The following is a 24067-nucleotide window of genomic DNA, read 5'->3' as shown; positions in this document are numbered from 1 at the left end:
TAGAGTTTTAACTTTCATTTTCAGATGCCACAGCCTGCGTTCAGTGTTCCTGAGCCAATGCTTGGATTTCCAATTCACTGTCAGATAATCCACTATCCAGATGTTAGGTGTTTTTTTGGTTTTTTTCCCAGATGTACAACTTTTTCAATGTTGCCACAATCTCAGCTAGCATGTAGCATGCTATGCTAGCATGGTATTTAAAGAGAAACCACTTAAAAAAATAAAACACCAGTTCTAACTCCTCATATGTTGCCTTTGTTTTTTAAATATATATATTTAAAAAATCGAGAAACTGAACTTTCATCATACAATGTTTAAAAATTATTTTGGAAAAAGAATTCACAGGTTTTAGGCTGTAAATTTTGTGACACCCCATCCTCAGGATTTTCCCGGCCACTCAACGTTTTTAAGGAAATCATCATCATGCCAACACACTTAACAGGAACATAGGAACAGCCAGAAATACTTTTTACATATTTCTGTACAATACTTTCGTTTCACAGATTTGAAATGTAGACTATCCAGCATACCTCCTCTTTTCCCAGTGTGGTACGGTCTCATGAGTATCTGCAGAGCAGCGGGGTTCGTCATACTGGTCAGCAGCTGGGCCAAGTTTGGTTCTGGTAGCAAACCTTTCCTGTTACTCAGAATCTGGAGACAAAACAAAAAACACAAAAAGCAAGTGAGTGCAACAACACGTGACTAGATGTGTGCATGTGTGTATCTGTGTATGTGTGGAGTACAGTATCTGTTTTGATCTTGTCATTAGGAGCCCCTGATGGCTTAAGTAATCATTACACTAGCTTACATCATCAGGATATGGCTGCAATGTCAGCAGAGGGGAGACAAAAGAAAAAAGGCAAGAAAAAATATAAAAGGACAAAGCTGAGAAACGACAGCAGCAGGAGGGAGAGAAAGGACGGGGGAGAAAAACAAGGACGAGAAAGAGTCTGAAGGAAAAAATGTTTTTTTAGAGACTTGGGAAGGCCACTTTTATTCACAAGTTTGTATCATATTTGAAAAACAGCTTTTTTCAGTCTGCTGCTGTGCTGGAACTTGGCTAAAGACGCACATTATGACACATTACATGACTGCTGCCTTTCCAGCATCAAATTCTGTGCTGACACAAGATGACAGCTTATAGTGAGATGGCCAATATTTATTTATTTTTATTAAGGTTTCAGAGGGCGTTACGGTTGTTTCAAAAGAAACGGACACAAAGAACAATCTTTCAGAAAATGCCTGTCACACATGTAGTTTAGCTCACGGTTTGGGAGCGTCTGCCTTGAACTTAAATACGTCACTTCAAAAGAATATCTGATCAAAGCGCAGCTTTTTAAAATGTAATCCTGCGTCTTGTGCATGGCTTTCACAAATATATACATAACAAATAAGTCTGACGCAAGAATATCATCCTGTTATTATTTTCATTGAAATTTGTAAAGATGATTAGTAAATCATAGTACCGACAGAAAGCAATAAAATAAGGGAGAGGGGGAAGTTTGATATGCACTCGCCTAGATTGCTCATAGAAAACTGGACCTGCCAGTCTAAAAAGAAAAAGAAGAGACTCCATCTTAGGCCTGTGTAGCCTTTGGTGTTTATCAGAGCAGAGTTGTAAAAGAGGTATAAGCACCGTTGGCTCACAGCAAGAAAGTCCTAGGTGGCCTGTGCCTGTTTTCTTCCAGGAGGTCTGGTTTCTTCTGCCCTCATGCCAAGTTAATTCTCCTGTCAGTGTGAACTTCCACCAAGGCTTACAGCTGGAGCTTGTCCTCCAGCCCTGCACACTGCTTAGAATGAGTAAAATGCAGAGAGCAAATTTCTCTACAATAACACACTGACCCCACCACTGACTGCTGTGGAATTCATTTGTTTAAAGTGCAGCAGCTCTGCTTTTCCTAATCTTCTGTCATATGTACAATGGTGGATGTTCAACTGAGGCACATGATTCCAGCTGTGAGCACAGAAGCCCCACCCACCAGCGGTTTAGGCCTTCTGTTTAGAAGGTGCAACCAATCAGGAAAAAACGTGATAAAGGGTGGGCTTAAAACAGCTTAGAGGAGCTGCACCAAAGACCCGTGTAAGATTTACGAGGGCTGTTTTGCATTACTCAGGTTTTGATCTTTAATATTTTTTTTCATATTTTATATATATATATATATTTGTATAAAACCTAACCCAAGTGCTTTTTAGAACATTATGTTTAATTAAAGCTGACCTTATCTCACACACAACACTTCTCAGAGTCGTTTTAAACTCTTGTTTTCTTTCCTATTACCAATAAAGCTTCTATTTAATTTGACATTAAGCTAAATTTCCTGGATCTGAACAGTTCTCTGCTGACTTGCATTTAATCAAAGGAGTTACTGTAAGGCACATTACCCCAAATAAGAATTCAATTACTCATTATGCTGAGGAAATTTCATTCAACAGACTCAAATGAAATCCTATTGAATTAGACTGCGTCAAATCGAATGGAGCTGCCCGTGCTCTGGTAGATCCTCCTCAGCTCTGACAGTGTGGCGGCAGTACGCGCTGGCCGCCCTACAGACACGGCTATTTAAAACAACATTAGCAAGGATGGTGATGTTTCCTCTTCGCCTGCCCCGAGCTACAGCCTGACTTGAGCACAAGTCAACGTTGTTTCCTCTCTGTCGCATCCCGGAGCCGAGAGCTTTACTGACGGGGATGGGCTGCGTTTGACTCCGTCCTGTCAGCAAGTAAGGAAGAGGAGAGTCTAGTGCACACGTACACTATGTGTATTCGAATGTTCCGGTGAGGAAAACTATTGTTTGTGTGTGCGCGCGCGTATGTGTGTTGAACAAGGCCAGTCATAGCTGACAGCGTCTTTCAAGGGAAGAGAAGGAGGAGGAGGAGGAGAGCTCTCTCATTTCTTTTCTTTCTGCTGGAGAAAATGTCAGCATGCATCAGTCTGTTTGGCTACTGGCACAAAATCCAGCCACACACCCACACACTATAACACACACACAGACATGCCAGGGAGGTAAGGAAGCCGCGAAGAAGGGAAAGCGAGAAGTATCGTGTAAGGGGAAAAAAAGGACGAAGGGAGAAGAAAGGAGGGAGGGAGGAGGCCATCTGGTCCTCAGCGTTCCCACTCACACTCGCATCACACTAACTGGAGAAATGAGAGAATCGCCTCAGACAACTGTAGACAGGAGCAGGTCTCGAGCTCTTTCTGAAGATCTGATGTTGCTTTTACCAGCTGCTCACATTCACTGCAATAATGCTGAAGGGGCCTCGGGGCACTAATGTAACCTCACAGTCCTCACAGGATCTCTTTCTGTCTTACCTCTTTTTTTCTTCCCCTTTTTCTGGTCTCCTCCTCAAATCCCCCCCCCACCTTTTTGTTTCTTTTACCAATTGCATGTCTTCCTTCCTCCTCAATCGCCCTTGTTAATTTATTCAAAAACACATTTTCCAGCCCATCCGTCACAGCTATAACCTCTTTACGTGCATCTGATAATTCACGCTCTGCAACAGCTGTGATGCCATCAGAGAAAGAGAGACTACAGCTTTTAGCTAAAGTGGAAATTTAGCACTTATAACAGCTCGATAAGGGCGATCCAAAGTATAGATGACACCTGCGGACAGCTTGTTGTTGCGCATCCAAGTTGGAAATAAATATTAATATCATTCAGAGACATAAAAAGATCAATAGATGAAATCTTGATGGAATCTTGAATTACACAAAATATATTCATGAAAACCTACGTGACATACTTCAAACTTCAAATACTGTAAAATGAAAAATCTTTAAGATGCTATTTCCCGACGAGCGCTATTTTACATCTCGTCCCATCATTCCTGTATTTTAAAACGTGATTACGGCTCCTCTGAGAACACTGATGAAAGCCCTGAAAACTCATCTCTCTTCATCAAAGTGACATATGTAGACGTTCAGCCTATGACAACGATCCCTCCAGGTCTTCAGCATGAGCCGCCATTAGTAGGTGCGAATCTGTGAAAATTGCTCCTCACCTCCAGCTCCAACGCATCCAACGCCCACCCGCAGCGAAGGCGGTAGCTGCTCACCTTCTATACAAATGTAGGTTTGATGTATTCTGATAACAATAATTATTCTCAAACCTGAGAAAAGAGAAAAGAGAGAACCACCTACAAGCTGACATACGAGGTAGTGATGTGTTTCATTTATCACTCTCTACTACACAGGAAACACATAAACAGATATAAAATATCATCAGTGTTCGTCTTAATGACATTATCAAGAATAATTATGTGTTGCTAATGCTGGATAATCCTTGCTCTTGATTGCAAGCTAGCAGGATACTAACCTGGCTGAGGTTTGTTACATACGAAACTCTCTGAATCAAGTGATTCTGACGCAGTCATTGCTGCACTGCATGTGAAAAACAGTCAGTCACGGTGGTGACTGCTTATTTCATTCACGATATGTCTACTAGCATGAAATAAACACCATCTGGACCGCTCTTTAAGTAGCCATTAACCGCTTCCCTTCTCTGTCCCTAGATTCCTTCCATACCCACGTACACACAAACCTGTCAGGACTCAGTAGCTGTAGTAAATCGAGGTACCCACAGGGATTAGCAGGGACTCCTCCTTTTGGGAACTCTCACTTCTCACTTACTCTCACTCGCTGTATTTACATGCCGTGTGCGGGTTCGCTGGGTGCATCTGTTTGAATGGGTGCACGTATGAGTGTCATAGTGTGTCACTAGCTTGTGGTTTGGTTTATTTCAGGCTGCGGGAGACAGCGGAGGAGCCCAATCAGTCTATAGAACTATAATTATCATGTCAGTGCCTCTCTGCTACCACAGCTCTGTGTAGGAGGGGTATCACAGCTACAAAGAACTTCTCGGCTAGAGGGTGTTCGTGCATGTGCTCCACGTCAAACCTCGGTGTTTCTCAGCAGCGGATGTGCAAGAACCACCCGGCACTGGCATCACAATTAGATGGAAAAGTAGCTGTGAGCATATCCGCTCTTTTTTTGTTGTTTTTCCATGAGAAGTCCAGTGTGTCAGTGTTGTAGCATGTGGTCCTCCACGTATGAGGGAATGCTACAAAAATGAGACTACTGTGACATAACGTTTTAAAATTTGAAAGTAATATTAGGATTTATGATAGGAAATAGCAAAGGGAATGTTTCAATTCATTTACAGTGACGGTGGGTTTGGAGGTTTAGGGGGTGTGGTAAGCTGATGATGGTCCAAATACAGCCAAGCAACATGGTAGGAATATGGAATCAGCTTTAACAGTAACTAAGATTTCTGCTACTGCCGGACTTGAGCTGCGGAGAGACGAGAGTCAAATCAGCGAATCGGATGATGAAATTCAAATGCATCGCACCTCAGCGGTCCACCTGTGTCAGCTAAGTGGCAGTTAGTTGCCATGGTGACAGCATGTTATGTAACTATAACCAAGTGTCAAAAAGTGATGCGAACTGAGTTTGGCACTTCTTTTTCAAAACAGCTTATAATTCCACCTGGTTTAAAATCCCAGAGAGCCCTGATAACTTGCTCTATGCAGTAGAAAGAAAAAAAAAAAAAGATTTTTCCTTTAATTTGGTGATAAAAACCATGCCCGTAGATTAATAATTGTGGGCTCAGCAGCAGGTTAGAGATGGAAAAAATGTCAGAGAAATTTTCCAGCTTCTGTAGGTTAATTTGTTCACTTTAGCTCTGCACACTTCAAATGGCGTGAAAAAACCAAAAGCTCGCATTTTGCAAATCAGCCGGTCGTTTTGTGTTTAAATTGTGTTTTTATGTGGGGGCTGGGTGAAAACCTTTGCACATTTTTATGTGGAAGATATAACTGTGACATACTGACATATCCACACTAATAAATTGTGATTCATCTCTCATCGATTCTTCAAGTCTGTAATAAATACAGTACGGCTGGGGTTTATTCTAAATAACACTTTGGGCGGGTATATTACATTAAAACTGGTGGCTAGTGAACTGTTAAGATTGCTACTATACCAATGCTGCCGCTAATATTAGCCTCTTCTTGCGTTAACAGAAGGCGACATTAAATGCCGTGTACTGCCGTCTGCGCTCTCTTCAGTACACTCTGTGATGCGTCTGTGATGCTGCTTTCTCCGTAATATACTCACCATACCCTGGGCAGCAATGAGTGCAGCCAAGGTGCTTCTCCCTGAGGTGCCAGGGGTACAGAGTGACAGACGGACCTCCTGTCCTCCCACCAGAGTTCGGTCCATCTCTATCAGCACAGCTTCTGCCTGCTCGGCGCTCTCATATTCCACCACGCCAAACCCTCGCACTGGACTGCCCTCATCCTGAGCAAGCTAGAAGAAACACACATAAAACGACAAAGCATTTATTCAGTAAGTCATTCTTTTAGATTTTTCTTCTGTGGCTGGGCACAGAAATGTGGGCTCTAATGTGAAAAATTATTTGAATTTCTTTTTTCCTCGTGTTTGATTCTTCATCTAAATTCCTAGTTGGCCGGGGAACCGGCAACGTCAAGACACTGGTATTGATCACATCCCACAAATTGTATAAACATGATGAATTGAGCTAATTTGTGCTTAAGGAGATCTGAAAAATCCCTATTGACACTTGTAAATGTGGAGCACTACAAAAACCAAAAGAAAAAAAGAAAAGAAAAAGAAAACAACTCGTATCTCGTGTTTTATTTTAGCTTCTTCTTTTTTCTTTTTTTACATGTCTTACTGGGGCAGAGTAGTCTTCTTATGCTCCCACTTATTACAAGGATTGCATTCATGCCATTATCAGATTTGTGCCTGATAATGGCATGCCTTTTGCAGATGCTCACCTGCTGGAGTGTCTGATTAAAAGCAGGCGCACTCCTGTCATCTGTTTGTTGTTCCTGTTAGTTCACAGGAATGCTCCAAATCTACTTAACAGGCTTTCACTAATATACAGTACACCTTTCCACTTCCAGGCATGCCACATTAGCTGTAAGATGTTAGAACTGTCTGCTCACTGGTGGGTTCAAAACATATGGAATAACCTGTCCTGGTTAAATGCACCCAGCAGGCTGGAGCGAGTTCCTTCAGGAGAAAGTGGGTCGAGTGATATAAGGGAGAAATGCCACCAGTAGCAAGAGCAATAGTCCAGCATAAAACCCAACATCAACTTCTGAAAACAACGTAAGTTCTGACACTACAAACTAACGTCATCAGCCCTTCAGACTTCAGCAATTATCTGTAGGAATAAAAAATTAATACGCCACCACTGCAGCATTATCGCCAAGAGCTGTTTAACCTGTTAGCAGTCGGACGTACCGCCCACGGTACATTGGATGGTTTAGGGGACTAATTGTAAATTTGTAGGACTGCTAAGGGGTTAATGAAGTAAATGTATTTTAAAGTGGATTTCTTTTTCAGTACGCAAAAGAAAATTTACTGACTTCTTATCAGCCAGTATCAGCTGCTTACTGCTTGATAGGTGTGCCCCCCTCCCCCTCACCAGAGACCTAAAAATACTTGCATTTACTATCTTTTAATAAATCGTCGGGGCAAACAAAGGAGGTCAGACACGTTTTTATATCTGCACGTTCTCGGCACCATCTAGGAATAGCAATATCATTCATCTAGAAGACTGATTGGCAAAACACAATCTTCTCCAGTGGCAGTTATCTGTGCAGCCCAAGCTACCGTCATGATGCACTTTGACTAAGAAAATGAGAAGCCAGCATGAGAGGCTGCAAAGACTGCAAAGTTATCCGAATCCTAATCCGCCCAATGTTTTCAGAGAGTTTTAGACTAACAAATGCACAAATTCATGCATGTATGGGTTTTTTTCTGTGCATGACTGACAGACAGGGAAGTGACAGATAACAGTGGAGTGGAGGTAGAAGTGCTTCTCTCAGCTTCTTTTGTCAAAAAGGATAGATAAAGAAATGACATGATGTAAAAGATACATCCTTTTGCTCTTCCTACACCGCTTCAGGGATGTGCACATAGACAGAGATACACACAAACACAACCTAACATAGTGTCTGTGGAAAAGACAGCTCCAAACTACAATAATCTCCTACTTAGGAGCCGGATCGAATAATGGGCCTTTTTCAGCATATAAACTTGACAGAGCCTTATTATCATACATTTATGGTCAGCAGTCAATAAAGACATGTCTCAGCGTTAGAGTGTCCTGCTGATAAAGACTGACTTCTCTGTCAAGAAGGCTGAGTCATTTCCATCTTCTGAGCTCAAGCTAAATAATGCAGGCAGGCTAATAGCTTATAGCTAATGGACTTTATCGGATAATGACTATGTCCACAAAGTAATGGCTTGTGGTTAAAACATACCACTTAACGTATTGTTAGCACTGGTTCGATTCATATGAAATACAGCAGGAATAAAAAGGACAGGAACTCAATTTAACTTCTCTCACATTTTAAAGGATGTGTGATCTGTTAGAGACCATTTGAAGGTTTGGTTTGTTAATACTTGCATCATCGCTGCTAAAGGTGCACAATTAGACACCAAAAAGGCAGTTTTCAAATAAATTCATCTTCATTCCAGACACGCACAAACAAAGAGAATTTCGTGGCACTGTTGGAAGTTAAATGCAGCGTTACTTGTAGTGTCTACAGAATATAAACAGCTGTGTTAAAAAAAAAATCTGCATATTCATAGACTCTGGATATTTCAGCCAAAGAGAAAAGCATATATAATTTCAGGAAGCTGCAACTATATAAATGAACACTTTTATGAGAAACCCTTATCTGATTTCTTATATTAATTTCCATACGGCGAAAGGAAGGTGCACTTTTGCATTCATTCGGTACATATTGTGTGGTTTGCTCCCGCTGAAATGCAGCATTTGTGATAGACTCTGGCCACATCTCCCCACTACTTTAAGCTGCAACCAAGTGATCAGCCAAAACATTACTGACCTTTTTACTCTGAAAAGTAAAGAAGGGGAAAATTGTGCAAAACAAAGCTGAAGAGCTATATTTGTGGTTCTCTTTGCACACAAGGTCGCATAAGAGCGTGTGAGTCATGGAGGCTTTTATATCAATCAACACAGTCTGTATCGCACAGGCCAAATGTATTTTGAAAGGTGCAGACGCTGTGAAATACCAATCATGCAGCAAGCAAAACAGCAGACCAATGTGACTACTGGTCCTTAGCCATAGCGTGAGATTTGTCGTGTTAATTGTGGATTAACGTTATTTTGACCAAGTACTTTTATAGTACATCAGCGCAATGTTGTTAATGAGTGAAGTCAGCTTTGGTTTCTTTTGAGAAAGTAGTATAACTGTGAGGTTGGAGTAATTTCTATGGAAGGATGTAATCTGTGGGCATCTTTCTCACCCTCAACCGGTTGCAGCAGATGGCTGCTCCTCCCTGATCCTGGTTCTACCAGGTTTCTTCCTGTTAAAAAAAAGGGAGTTTCTTCTTCTCATTGTCACCAAGTGCTTTTGGGGGTTTTCTCTCTATCCAGCTTTGTCACATCAGCATCAGTCTTCTTGGAATTTTTATTTTTTGAATCTCTACTGGAAGCAGTTCTAGATGTGACACCATCACAACACTGGTGGAAAAGCCCTGGCTACTCTCTTATAATGTTGCAATAAACTCTGATCTTGAGGGTATGAAAGTCAATAAATCCAAAGTCCAAGTGACAAATTTCTAATGTGAGAGCAATGAAAAAGTCCTTCAGGGTTAAACAAAGCAGAACGGGACAGAACAACAGAGACATTAATACGAATAATGATCAACAATCAGGCAGCAACAGCAGCGTGGAGCAGCAGGTGGTTTTAATGGTACATGTTTGAAGGTAATTCTTTCCATGAATTTGCTGCCTGAAATAATGCAATATTAAATACAAGCAGAGCTGGAAAAAAACAAGGAAGAAGGATGATCAACAGAAAATTAGCACCTATAATTTCAACTCATTTGGATGCTCATTGATTCAATTATTCTCAACCAAATGTACCAGACATTTACTGCTTTGTACATTTGGACTCGTAGGTTTTCAGCTTGAAATTCTTAGAAACTGGATGTCTGTTTATTTTTTTGTTTTTTTGTTGTTTTTTTGTTGTTTTTTTTTGGGGGGGGGGTAGTATTTCCTGACATTTTAAGGTAAACCATTGTTTGAATACATTATTCAGCCTATTTCACCTTCCAGGGCTAATAAAAGGAAAGCAGTTCAGAAAGTTGAGTTAAACATTAGGAAAGCATCTTCAGCAATAAATTAAAAATAAAATACAATCAATTCAACTAAATGCAGCTTTTGCTAATGTTTTACCACTGTTCGCCAAGAGGTGAAGATATCTGAGTTTTCTCAAGTCGCAGTTTTGACCTCTAAGGGCCAGCATATGAATCGAAGTACATGACTAAGGTCTACACAGAAAAACCCCCCAATATGAATAAGTCTTCTGATGCCTCCACATACAGCATAAAATCAGGGAGGGTATAAGAATTCATACACAAAGGCTTTCACATGAAATGTGAGCAAATCAGAAACTTGATTATTTATTTTCAACTGCTGCAAACAGCTAAGGCATCAGCTAAACTCAGAAGAGTTTCAAACTCTGCGTTTACATTGCACATATGTACATACAGTACTGTGCAAACGTTTTAGGCAGGTGTAAAAGAAAAAATGCTGTTTACAAAGAATGCTTTCAGAAATATAAATGGTTGTTTATTGGCCCCAAACGTATTCTGCAGCATGACAACGACCAAAACATACAGCCAAAGTCATCAGAAGTACTGGAAGTGATGTTATGGCCCCATAGAGCACTGATCTCAACATCATCGAGTGTGTCTGGGATTACATGAAGAGACAGAAGGATTTGAGGAAGCGTACATCCGCAGAAGATCTGTGGTTAGTTCTCCAAGATGTTTGGAACAACCTACCAGCCAAGTTCCTTTGTTGTTGTCGTGTACCCAGAAGAAGAACTGATGCCGTTTTGAAGGCAAAGGTTGGTCACACCAAATATTGAATGATTTAGATTCATTCACTGCATGTTGTTGAAATAATTAACACTTCCATATGTGAGTAGTTTATGAAATGATTCAATTTTTTCTTTCCTTTCTCTTTGTTGTAAAAATAAAGGAATTTTGAATCAGTGGAAAGCAAACGCATTTGTACTTTTTCAGCACGAACACTGACGCCTGTTAGCTTCAACACTCAATCAAGTGGCCCCTCCACTTCCTCCCACCTCTCATTCGTCTGCTGTTCCCTCCAGCCTGAACAGGGGGATGGAGAGATGGATGGTTGAATGAATGCAGGGAACACAAGAGGAATATGCACGTATGTGTGGAGGAGTAGGTCGATAGGCTATTATCATCAGCATATATTAAGCAAACTGCATGGAAATGACCGGAACCACTTTACCACTTGAGATATGGATGGATGGATGGGGGAGAGAGAGTGGGAGTGAGGAGGGAAAAGAAAGAAAGTAAGTGGCGGAGGAAGGAGACATAAAAGTGAGGCAGAAAACATCAGTGATTGATTAAGTGACTGATGGTTGAAGAGAATGAGGGGGGGTGGGCTGACAGACAATATGAGCCAGAGAAGACAGGAAGAAAAACACATAAAAACTTGCTAACCATTTTTGTGTGGACACACACACAGATGCGCACGCACACACACACACACACAGACGGGTATTCATAGCTTGTGAATCTAATTCAGCGGCCCCTTTTTGCGCCACAGACCAGTTTATGTCCCCCAATATTTTCACGGACCAGCCTTTAAGGTGTCGTGGATAAATACAGCAAAATAAAACCAGTACCGGTACCAAAAAAGATTTATTCATAACACACGGGAAGGGACACTGGGAAACTGAGTTAACGATAAAAACCGATAAAAACCCTGAAAACTATAAATTTCACACCCGAGCCTCAACTCTCACGGCCCGGTACCAAATGACTCACGGACCGGCCCGGGGGTTGGGGACCGCCGATCTAATTGACATAATGCTTTCCCTAGCCCTTACCTAACCATAACCCAAATGTAACTCTGACACTAAAGCCACATTTTGAGTCTTAAAAATGCCTTCAAACTCATGGGGACCAGGATTTTGGTCCCCATGAGGTGTGTTGATCCCCACAAGTATAGTAAACTTCCAATTTTTGGTCCCCACAATGATATGAATACACACTCTCACACACACACGAGTGGAAGTGGGTAAACTGTGAAACAAACATTATATATCAAATTGGATTCTGTGAAAATGGCATTCAGACTGTCATCAACTTGTGTTTGTGCGCGCGTTCGTGAGCAAGGATGCAAAGACTGAGTGAGCTTCTCCCTTAATTTTTTTTCTCCGACTGCACTCACACAACAGAAGACTGGAATATATAAAACATTCAATCATTATTTGAATCTGCACACTTATGCAAATTTAAAATGGGCTTGTGCGTACTGTATCTGAGCCTTGTGGATGCCAGTTGTCATTTAGCTCTTTCTCTCTCTGTTTCCATGTGTACAGTCTCTTTAAAAACCCAACACCCCTCCAACAAAGACCATAATTTCTGGATCATGGTTTGAAGATTGAAATGTCCTCTTACTGCAGGAGTGTTCACATTAAGACTATTGTACAGAGAAAGACAAAAAACAAAAATATTTCTGATCTAATGTCAAGTTTCCCAGATTTTCCTTCAAAATTATGCTTTAAATGCCTTTGGATGATAAAAAAAAAACCAAAACAGATTTTAAGATGGAAATCAGAAACTGTTTGCATTGCAATGATCCTTTTTTCTGTTTTTTTCCTATCACGTGTGGCTCTACCTTGTCCTCAAGGCAGACTTTGAGAACATTAAAGAGTAATTATATGAGCAAATTTAGCACTTCGTGCTTCATCCTCCAAATTATTCTTGATGCAAATCAAAAACAGATTGGCCCAGAAGAAACTCCTTCTCCTGCAATATGCAATTACCCTGTACCAGTCTAATTAGCACATTTTTTTCCACACGTTGGCCAATAGGTAGTTATGTTTGAATAACAGATTACGCTAACCCACTGCACAAACTCAAGTCCAGGGAAAATATGGATTTTTGACTAAAAGCACAGTTTTCTTTGAGCGGTGCATAAAAGCCAAACTGTGATCCATAAGCCTTCAAATTTCACTTGCATGCAATACGCTTAGAGTTTTCATCTTTATGTGTCGGAAATCATCATCACTGCATGCACTGACATGTTTGTTTTGATGCTGTTTAATCAGAAAATGAGGCATACTCTCACCAGTGACTTTATTCGGTGACCCGGTTCAAGTGCTTAATACAAATATCTAATCAGCCAATCACATGATCTTTCTTTTAAGCCACACATTGGAAATCTTATAAAAAACATTCAGATTAAAAGTAAGGTGTGAAAAAACAATTTGTTGCTGCCACCTTCTTACATCACATTGATTATGGTGACATTATTTGAGGTATTTTCTTACAATGCTCCTTATACTTGGAACAAATTACAACAGGATTTGAAGCTGTGCAGCTTAACTGAACTGAAGGGCTTTAAACCAATTTTAAGGACAACAGAGAAAGCATCATTGGATGTCTGTTCATGTTCTTGTGGTATTGTTACTGTCTTTTATTTTATTTTCAGGTGCAATTTTTTTGTATGAATTGTAACAACTACAGTATGTTTTAACATGTTGTCATTTTGTATGGATATTTAAAACGGGTCGCTCTTAAAAATGAGACCTCGTGTCTCAATGAGATTTACCTGTATAAATAAAGGTGAAAATAAAAAAACATGAGAGAAACTGAATTAGGCATATAGGTGCACTCAAGATGACCTGCGTGGAAGTTGATGTCAGACAGGCTGGTCTGAGTATCTCAGAAACAGCTGATCTACTCTCACACAACTATCTATAGGGGGGAAAAAGAAAAAAGAAAGAAATAGGAAAACACTGGAGTGAACAGCCGTTCTCTGGGTAAAAATGCCTTGTAGATGCCAGAAGTGAGAGGAGAATGCCCAACAGATGGTTTTGAGCGAACAAAAAGGTAACAGTAAATCAAAAACCCCTCAGTACAACTAAGTTATGCAGAAGAGCATCTTTGAACCCACAACTGAACCTTGAAGCAGATGGGTTACAGCAGCAGAAGCCACACCAGTTGCCCTCATGTCAGTAACTGTAAGAACAGGGATGGGATTACGGAAAATGAACATCAGAAGACGGGAAACCCGTTGTCTGGTGTGATGATTCTTGTTTTCTGCTATCAGATCCAGAGAGTAGGGTTAACATAACATGAAAGCATGGTTCCAACCTAGCCTCATATCAAGGCTAGTAGCAGTGGTGTAATGATGTGGGAGATAACTTTCGTAGCACACTTTGGGCCCTTTAGTATGAATTGAGCATGGTTTGCATTTCACAGCCTACCTGAGTCTTGCTGACCATGTGACCATATGAGCAGTCTTCTGACGGCTGCTACCAGCAGGACAACATACCACGTCAAAGCTCACGTCATCTCACACTGGTTCACTATACTCAAGTGGCCTCCACAGTTACTAGACCTGCAGTGGAGCACCTTTGGGATGTGGTGGAACAGGACATGTGTGCAAAGAATTAAGGTAGTTCTCAAGGCAAAAGGAGGTACAGCCTACAACTAGTAAGGCACACTAATAATGGGACTGTAAGTGTATATTTAAACTACTATGCAACATACAACATATTCATGCAAAGAAAAGACACCATGTCTAAGCGAAATGATAAAAGGAATATAAATGCAATATGGCTGAAAATCACACTTACAGCATTTTGTTACATGAAGCACTCTCGTCTTATACTCAAACATTCCTTACTAGCCAGGGTTTTGACAGCATAATCAGGCATCTATGCTAAATGAGTCAAGCCAAAGTGCTGTGGCACTTGAGGCAACTTCAGTTTCAGCATAATTAACAGCAGCTGATGACTCTTTTTTTTTTTTTAACTTGTTCAGTACGACAGCAAATTTTCACAAAGATATGAAGCACTAAAGGCTGAGTTTTCAAGTGGGAATCTACATGTAAAGGGATGCTGCTGATTGAGAACAGCATTTTCCATCATGACATGTTGGATTTTATTTGTTCTTGTTGTTATTTGTTACAGATCTTGAGTTGTATTATTGGTGCTTTGTGTATAATAAGGTCCATTACAAAAAACACTCACTTCTAACCTAAAAAACTCTTCATGCACCTTAAACAACATATCCAACAGGAACAGAAAGTTCGTCCATACTCAGCACGCCAAACTGAAAAACAAAATGTTGGGGGACCCAAACTGCCCTCTTGTTGCTACACATTGACACTTAGGACAGACATGGCACATGTTGTGAATGTGAGCGATTTATGATTGATTGTTAACAAACATGTAGTCTGTTATGTGTTGTGACCAAGTCATGACACACATCTTTGACTCAACAGATCTCTAAAACATATTTGGATGTACACAGATGTAATGCTTTGGTGCTTCCATGCTGATGGTTTTGTATTTTTATTCAGTTCTTAATGTTAAGCGCTTTGCTCAGCACTTGCTTTATAAAAGAGTTGACTTGGCTGGCAGCTCTGCATTGAAGAAGCCTAGAGTGCAGAGAGTTCTGGCAGGAAATTCTTGCTCACTCATGTCTGTATCTCAACTTGCTGTGCTAAACTTTTCAGTTTTATTTAATTTCATTATATGATGCCAGTTGAAAACTGGTTCATCATTATTCTTACTTTTTCAAGTCATCTGCTGTGTTTTTTCTTATTTGTCTAAACTTTTTTCCACTGTATTTACTGATATGTTGCATTACTAATATCTTACTGATTTTTCTTTATTGACTTTTCAGATCATCAACAGGGAATAATAAACAATCCACATCTGAGTGTGGTTATTTATATATCTATCAAGCGTCTGGTCAGTGTAATATATGGGTTTTGATTAGTCCATGTGATGTGACCATGTGACCAACAACATGTGATTCAAGACTACACTGCATTATTATCAGATGAAGAGCAGAAGTGCTTGAACTGTTTCATCTACCAAAATCAGAATCAGAATACTTTAATAATCTCTGAAGAAATGATGTGGTTACAGTTGCTCCAAGACGACAACAGTAACAGACTGAACTAAATTAAATAATACAATATATCACAAAATATAAGAGATGGCTATAATATATACAAATAGCTCAATTATAATTAGAAATGGGCAGCACGGTGGCACGGTGGTTAGCACTGTTGCCGCACAGCAAGAAGGTCCTGAGTTCAATTCCACCATTAGGCCGGGGTCTTTCTGTGTGGAGTTTGCATGTTCTCCCCGTGTTTGTGTGGGTTCCCTTTGAGTACTCTGGCTTCCTCCCACCATCCAAAGACAAGCAGTTAGTGGGGATAGGTTAATTGGTTAATCCAAATTGCCCATAGGTGTGAATGCTGGAGTGAATGTGAGCGAGAATGGTTGTCTGTCTCTGTGTGTTGGCCCTGTGATAGACTGGTGACCTGTCCAGAGTGTACCCCGCCTCTCGCCCTATGACAGCTGGAATAGGCTCCAGCGACCCTGAAAAGGATAAGTGGAAGTGAATGGATGGATGGATAATTATAAAGATGCAACAAAGAGGTAAAACTACAGAATGAGAGCTGCTGATTTTCTCAAGGTAAAGACTCTTCACTATTTACGAGAGAAGACCAATCATTTCACCAATCCAAGAACTCCCTTTTAACAGGAAGAGACTTCCAGCACAAAATGACTCGTGGATGAGTAACCATCTGCTGTTTGGAGTTGGGGTTGAGTGAAAAGAGAAGGAAAAAAATCCCATTGCATTAACATGTGCCAATGGACTGCCTGGAATCTCAGTATCATCAGTACAACAGGAGAAACGGCAAATACGAATTTAAAGCGGATTCACTGAATTAATGCTGTCAAGCTCAATACTGCAAAGACACCTTAAAAACAATTTTTTAAAAAAGCAGTTGCCTGTCTACTCTTAAATGATGTTACTATACATGTGACTGTGCATGTGTGTGCACTGTGCATGTGTGTGCACGCATAGCTAGCAATCACTGTGTCCGACAGCTCTTGACCTCCAGTCGTGGTCCCCAGCAAAGCGATGCAGAATGCATCACTGGCAGGGCTCAGGCTCGGGGGAGCACCTGTCAGTTTGTCGGTGTGTGTTTGTGTGTGTGCGCATGTATGCATGTGTGTGTGAGACAGTTTAAATGGTCACGTCAGTTGTCGGAACAGAGTGATGAGGTCAGGACAGCCCTGTCACAGCTGTCTTTGAAGAGAGGTACATGGTCTATCACAGTGACAGCTTTAAGTGCAAATGTCTTTATGACGAGTGCTGGACAATGAAGGGAGAGGTGGAGTTAATCTAAGTAAGCCTCCATTAAAAAAAAGGGGGAAAAAAAGAACGCTTGTGGTGTACTTCTGCTAAATCCAATGATTTCACAGATTTATCGTCACCTTTGTGTGCAGCGGGAAGACGTCACTGAATGAGATCATCTTTTCAAATAAAACTTTGAAACACTGCGTTTCACCAAAGGGGGTCAATAATTGTGTCAAGAATCTTATGATTGTACTTGGAAAGATTTAATTAGCTCTACAAAAGCAAGTGCCAGTGATTGAGAGAGTAAAAGAGTACATATTCAAAATCAGCTAAACTAGCTCTTTTTTCTCCCCTGTTGTACTAAATAAGGCAACTGTCTGGCTCCCGACAGCAAAAGAAAACTCATTATTTTCATTTCCATTTTTCTGGTTGATTGTCAACAAAGCTGAAGGTGCCTTGGGGATTTTTCTTCTAAAAAACAAAAAAGAAAGAAAAGTTAAAAGTGGCCAAAAAGCACAAGAAGTGCTCATATCCATCCTCATAAAACACGTATCATGAAAGCTCAGATCCACGTTCACCGCTTTGCTGTTAACTTCTCGGCTTTTGTTCTGACATTGCTGCCCATCACCACCATCTGTATCACTTATACACCACTGATAGTGCAGATTTTTCTTTTTTGTTTGTTTGGTTGGGGGTTTTTTTTGGAGGGGGGGGGGTTAGGTTGGCACTAGTATGATGCTTTGCTGTGTCCGTACTCATCTAACACTGCTCTGAAGAAATTACTTTTTTGCAGCAATTTATTTCTGCACTGCTTTAAACCATCCATCCATCAATCTTAATCAAACCACTGGAAGTTATATCCTGACCTGAAAGAAAAATCAAAGGTCTTAAAACAGAACTTGTCCGCTCTTTGATAGACATTTTTATGTAACATTTGTTCTTTTTTTGTCTCCTGCCTATAAATGTGAGTATTCAACTTGCTCTTAGTCATCATTATTACATCAATAGTTGCATATATGCCACCAGTCGTCTTCCTTTGATTGGCATCATACGCCTCTTCGCTATTTCACCTCATAGCTCTACGTCTCGCTGTCCTTCTATTATGCCTGACACTGTCGGCTCTCCTCCTTCACTCCATCCTCTCTCTAATAGTTCTGGCATTCTTAGCGCCGTCCTCCTTTACTCCCATCCCTCCTTCCATTTCCAACCTGCCGTCCTTTCCTCTAATATGGTTGACATTCTTTACTTTCTCTTCCTTCCATTTCTCCTGGCTGACTCAAGCTAAAGTGCTGCCTGGAGGGCCCTTTCATGGGTAGCAGAATTATAACGCTCGGGGCCAAGGCCACAGGTTAAGTGCACTCCGAACAAAGAAAAAGTGACATAAGGGCTGAGTTCTACTTATGTGCACAGAGGAGGAGGACGGTTTATGCAAGGTGAACTGGAGCTGCTGGCAGTGAGGCATTAGGGAATCATCTTAAACAAATAAATATGCAACAAACAAAATGACCAACTCAGAACAGCTCCTCTTCTATTCTGCAGACAGCACTGATCTCTGACCTGTACAGAAACACATTCAGTATTTTGATATTATTAAGTATTAATATCTATGTTATCTCTCTCTTGTAGAGTCTCTCTTGGCTCTCGCATCTTTCTCTCTGTCCCTCCCTTTTATTTCCTGCTTGGCTTCTTTGTCCTTGTCTAGTCTTGTCTAACTCTTAGAGACTCTCTCAGTCTTGTTCTCTGTAAACAAGAAATTATGGATTTGATCAACTGGTCTCTTTTTCGCCCTAAACCAAACCCAAACAACCACTAATTACATGCAGCCTCACCTCACTAGCTGGAAGTTCCAGGGCGGAGGCAGGAACAACAAATTCTCCCAGATCACAAGACGGTGTATGACCCTATCCTCCTACTTCCTCGGACCGGACGGCTGTTGTGTACATCGGCTCTGTCCAATACCCCCTCCCCTGTCACAAGTCGCATGTTTTTTATGTTGTTATGTTGTAAGGTGTGAAGATTCATGTGCTTCATTGTGCTGAGGGTTTTTATTCTATTCTCAAACTGCTCTCCCATTAGGAGCTCAGTCTGGGTGGAGTTCTTATTTTTCCCTCCTCTTCCCTCATGCATTTATGTATTTCATTGTTTTTTTACCATCATACATCTCTCTGACCTGTCTTACCAACGTCATGTTTGTGCAATGTATGTACGGTTGGAAGGGGTCCTATTTCACTCTGTGTTCGTGTAACATTGCTAGTGACAATTAAACGGCTCAATCTCAATCAATTATGCTACGCAGTCTAACAGGGAAAACTGTGGTTGGAGACTGCAGCATGACCAAAATTATGGCGACCGTGTACATGCATACATGCAGTCTCCTGACAATAAACAGCGATACAGGTGAAAACTGCACATCTGTTGATGAAAAAGTCCCATTAACTACTTATATTCAGAGTTTAGCCAGACTGATCTCAATGTGCTGGCAATCTGTCCGCATTTATAGGTTGCCTACCACCAGGTGACCTGTGGAATCACATGGTGATTGAAAGTGGTCGCTCAGGTATTGGGGGTGTTGCAGGGCCAATCAGCTGCTCACCTCACCTGTTTCCAAGTGGTTGCTGCGTGTGACATAATTGAATGGAATCACCGGGCAACCGCTGATATTTCTCAGTCAAACGGAGGTTGCCGTCCTATTTCTACTTTAGTGTGAATGAGCTATTATGCATAAGCAAGACTAGCTAGCTAGCAACGGGAGCCAAACTAGCTACAGAGATTCTACAACCTTACCATGGTACCACGCTAAAGGTTTTATCAGGCATGCAGCATGACTAAAGGCATGGCAATGTCCGTCAACCAGTGCATCATTTACTAAAATCTGGTAAAGAAACGCACAACCTAAGTATTGATTTTTCTTGTAACATCACTACCAGGAAGGCATCAGAGAACCAAACCTGCTTGGCATTCACAGCTAGGATTGTGAATGTGGAAAACAGTAACATCACTGCATCATTGCTGTGCCTTAGCAGACTATGACTAAACCACTAATATGACTGTAGACTGCCCGAATCCATTCACCACAGTCACTATAAGCAAAAAAGGATGAAATAAAAATGCCAGTCAGGTTGCAATTTCTATTCATGTGTGTTCTGACTCATATATCTCACAGTTCTTGAGGTTTAGAGTTGAATATCACAGTAAGGTGACCTTATGACCATAAATAAACAAATAAAAGAAAGAACTCTTGGGCGTTCCGATATCGCTTTTGAATATTGAAACAAAGATATTATCCATACAGACAAATGGCAAACACACAGGCCTAATACATGCCCATCTCTGCCATAAGGAAAGAGATATAATAAATACTATCATTAACATTACACTAGCAAATAATGGCATGCACATTTTTCATATTTCTGTACATGTTTTCTTTGCATCCTAATAGATTGTGCAGAGCATTTCATAAGCTCTTATCCTGAAATATTCTGGTGCATACATGGTGAAATGCAATAATACAACTGCTCTGAAGCACATAATGTACTGTACATAAAAAAATGCTGAACTATAGGTCAAAGCCTGCTGGCTTTGCAACAGTGAAGCAACATGAGCTAAACACCCACAAAGCATCATGGGACTAGGATGATGTGGGTGTATTGATTTCTATGTGGGAGTGGGGCAGAGGGGTGGAGCTAAAACTGGAAATGCAGTAGATGACAGATGCCGATTGTGTGAACTTTAAATGGGCATGTGGGGGAGGAGTGGATGTAATGGAGCAGGGCGAACGGTGCAAGTGGAAAAAAAGACAGATCAGAGTGGGATGGAAGGAGGGAGGGATGGAGTTGAGGGGTGGGGCCGGTATCACAGTTACCACACCTCACCATAGAGACGGTTGCTTAGTGATACGGCGAGGCTGACCAACACCGATGCTGACCGCTGAATTTTATGTCAGCACCTCTCACCTGGAGGTGTTCTTGTGATAAAGGTGTGTGTGTGAACCGAATGTTTCATATGTCATAATGAGATGAACATTCATGTGTAAAGTCCTTTCAGCTTCTGCACAATATTAAGCTCTGAGGAAAAAAAATGGGGAGATATTGATTTCAAACTGTGTTTACAACTGAGTTGTACTTGCTAAATCAGTCCATGATCAGCACTTTTACACTGAAACAGCAAAAATGAATAGTTTTCTGTGCACTGTGATCTCACCTGGCAGAAAACGGGTTTATACGTGTCGGAAAAGAGCTGGGTTAGCTCCTCAGAGTCACAGAGGTCCAGGGGCAGTCTGTCCACGCACAGACACTTGGAGTGCAGGTTTTCCTCCTGGCTCAGCTGGTTGACGTCCATCCACTGCACCATTAGCGAGCGATCCCCCTGCAACAAGCACCAGTGAGACGCAGAGTCAGACAGTAAGGCAACGCTAGGTCCACTTATTTGCCAAGCGCATTTGGTGACACTACACTGCAAAATAAAAATGTTTGTATTGTACTCAATTAGTCATGGTTACACTTTGTGGATTGTCCCTGTGCAGTTATCCCACAGAGAGTACAGCGCTATTTGTACATGTCTACTTTACTTTCAATTGGGAAAAAAAGAGTCTGTTTGTGTTTTTACAACACATTTCACCTGATTTGAAAAGCTGGGATCCGTGAATATCTTTCCAGCTTTACAGCAGTCACAATATATGGCTCGCTTTTTTGTGTGTAATGTCTCGATCTCTGCTGTGTCTAGGAGTAAAAGGGGTGAAACACCAGCTCAGAGAGTAATCTAATTCATTCAGCATTTGACTGATCCGCCTGTCTGGACACTTGAAATCGGTAGCGGGTTGCCAGGTCGTGGTGAAGGTTGTACAGACTGTGTTTAACCGACAATCTAGCAACTTGGTAAGATTAGAAGAACTAACCAAACATAGGCATGCGTGCATTCCAATTATTCATTAAAAAAAAAAATTGGGAGGACACTAGAAAATGTTCTCAAAATACAGAAGAAACCCAGGAAAAACTGGCATGTTGGTGATTGCTTTAAGATCCTCAGCTGGCGTCACGGGCACTTGCTAAACTCTGCAAAGCTTTAATGCGAGATACAGTCTGCGCTCTTGCCGCTGTAAGTGCTGGTTTGAAAGCCTGTCAGCCCTTGAGCTCTACTTCCATTTGCAGATTCCGATTCACTTTTCACAAATGTGAGGTCATAGATTATTGTATGCAATAAACCGATTTTGATGCACTTAAATTTAAGCAATTATGATTTCAGCATTTGTTCCCACAGATAATTTTACTTGGACAGATTTTCTTTGTGTGTGTGTGTGCGTGTGTGTGTGTGTGTGTGTGTGTGTGGTTTGTTCAATTCATAAACTGAAACCAAACTCAAGCAGCAGGGCCTGCATTTTTACTGATTATATTTTTTTCTCTTCTATTGCCAGTTCCCATCAACCTCAACAAATGGTGGTCGTCGATGGAAACAAGTTTCAGTCGAGCTTTGTCTATATAAACCATGCACATAGTAAATAAGACAAAAGAAATAAGCAGCCTGTGTTGTCTTGGCAACTAGTCTAATCCAGTATAATCAATCCCTTATTTTGAGCATTTGATGTTTCAGTCCATGTAAAGAAGATGTTTTCTGGCCTAGGCTACTCCTTTCCCATCTCATTACATGTACCTGCTGCAGCAGATTTTTAACACTTGCTCTAACATACCATTGGGCGGCCCAGGAGCTCCGAGCGGGCCCGTGAAGCAGAATCCTTCTTCATGTATTCAACAAACCCATATCCTTTGGAGTGGCCCGTGAGCTCACTGTACACCAGGAAGGAGCGCTCGATGTTCCCATAGGAGCGCACCAGCTCCTCAAACTGCTGGGCGGTGAAGGTGTGGGGCAGGTTGGTGAGGCACAGCAGGGAGTCGGTGGGCTGCAGGGTGACGTTGATCAAACGCCCACGGACAGTGCTGTGGTGGAGGGAGCGGATGGCATCCTGAGCCTGGTCCCCGTTCAGCAAAGTCACAAAAGCTGGAGGAGGGGACATTATGGAGACGGCGACGAGGGGAAAAGACGGACGAGGAACAAGGACACATACAAAGAAAGGGGATACACAGACACGGATGGACGGGAGGATCGGGACAAACACAAACATACATTTAAAGCGGACATTCAAAAAAACGTGCATAAAGAAGTTTGCGGGGGATGCGGGATGGAGACACACAGTCAAAGAACATGCTCAAAAGAACTCACGTGAAAAGCAAAGAAAATGAGCGACGGGCCAAATGTGGCGGGGTTAAAAAAATAGAAAGAAAAAAGAAAAGAGGGGGATGAAAGAGGAAATTTAGGCACAAACAACCAAAACCACAGAAACACAGTCATAAAAGACAGACGGACGCACATACACAGAGAGAAAGACAACACATTAGCTAGAAAGCCAATAGGGAGGCACTATGTAGGGGTGGGGGATCCACTGTGACACACACGCACGCACGCACGCGCACACGCACACACACACGCACACGCACACACACCTCACTCTATTTAAAAACATCAACCTGATAAATGAGAGAACCAACAGCACTAACAAATGCAATGTTAAATGTAGAATTTAATGAGAATTCAAAAGAGCTACCTGATAAAATATCAGCTGTTTTTAAAATAACTTGAAGCAACAGGAGTTCTGTGCACAGAGGCTGTCAGTGCTTTGTTATGTTATTTGGAGGAAGGAGGACGCGTTAAAATCAGAGAAAGTGGCATGTCCTGAAAGTCTAATGAAATTTGAAGAGCTTTTTTGTGTGTGTGTGTGTGTGTGTGTGTGTGTGTGTGTGTGTGTGTGTGTGTGTGTGTGTGTGTGTGTGTGTGTGTGTGTGTGTGTGTGTG

General features: G+C 41.4%; 1 protein-coding gene across 1 annotated transcript in view; it reads right to left on the bottom strand.

The window, feature by feature from the left end:
* raver2 (ribonucleoprotein, PTB-binding 2) overlaps nucleotides 1-24067 on the bottom strand; it is an 89917-nt gene that overhangs the window by 13796 nt on the left and 52054 nt on the right. Inside the window, 4 exon segments of the mRNA XM_013913398.1 lie at nucleotides 531-651; nucleotides 6113-6304; nucleotides 21425-21589; nucleotides 22908-23215. Coding sequence (XP_013768852.1) covers nucleotides 531-651; nucleotides 6113-6304; nucleotides 21425-21589; nucleotides 22908-23215 — 786 coding nt within the window.

Source organism: Pundamilia nyererei, unplaced genomic scaffold, assembly GCF_000239375.1.
Source record: "Pundamilia nyererei isolate P.nyererei 1_Seehausen unplaced genomic scaffold, PunNye1.0 scaffold00130, whole genome shotgun sequence".
NCBI lineage: Eukaryota > Metazoa > Chordata > Actinopteri > Cichliformes > Cichlidae > Pundamilia > Pundamilia nyererei.
This window is presented reverse-complemented; position numbering and strand designations above follow the sequence as displayed.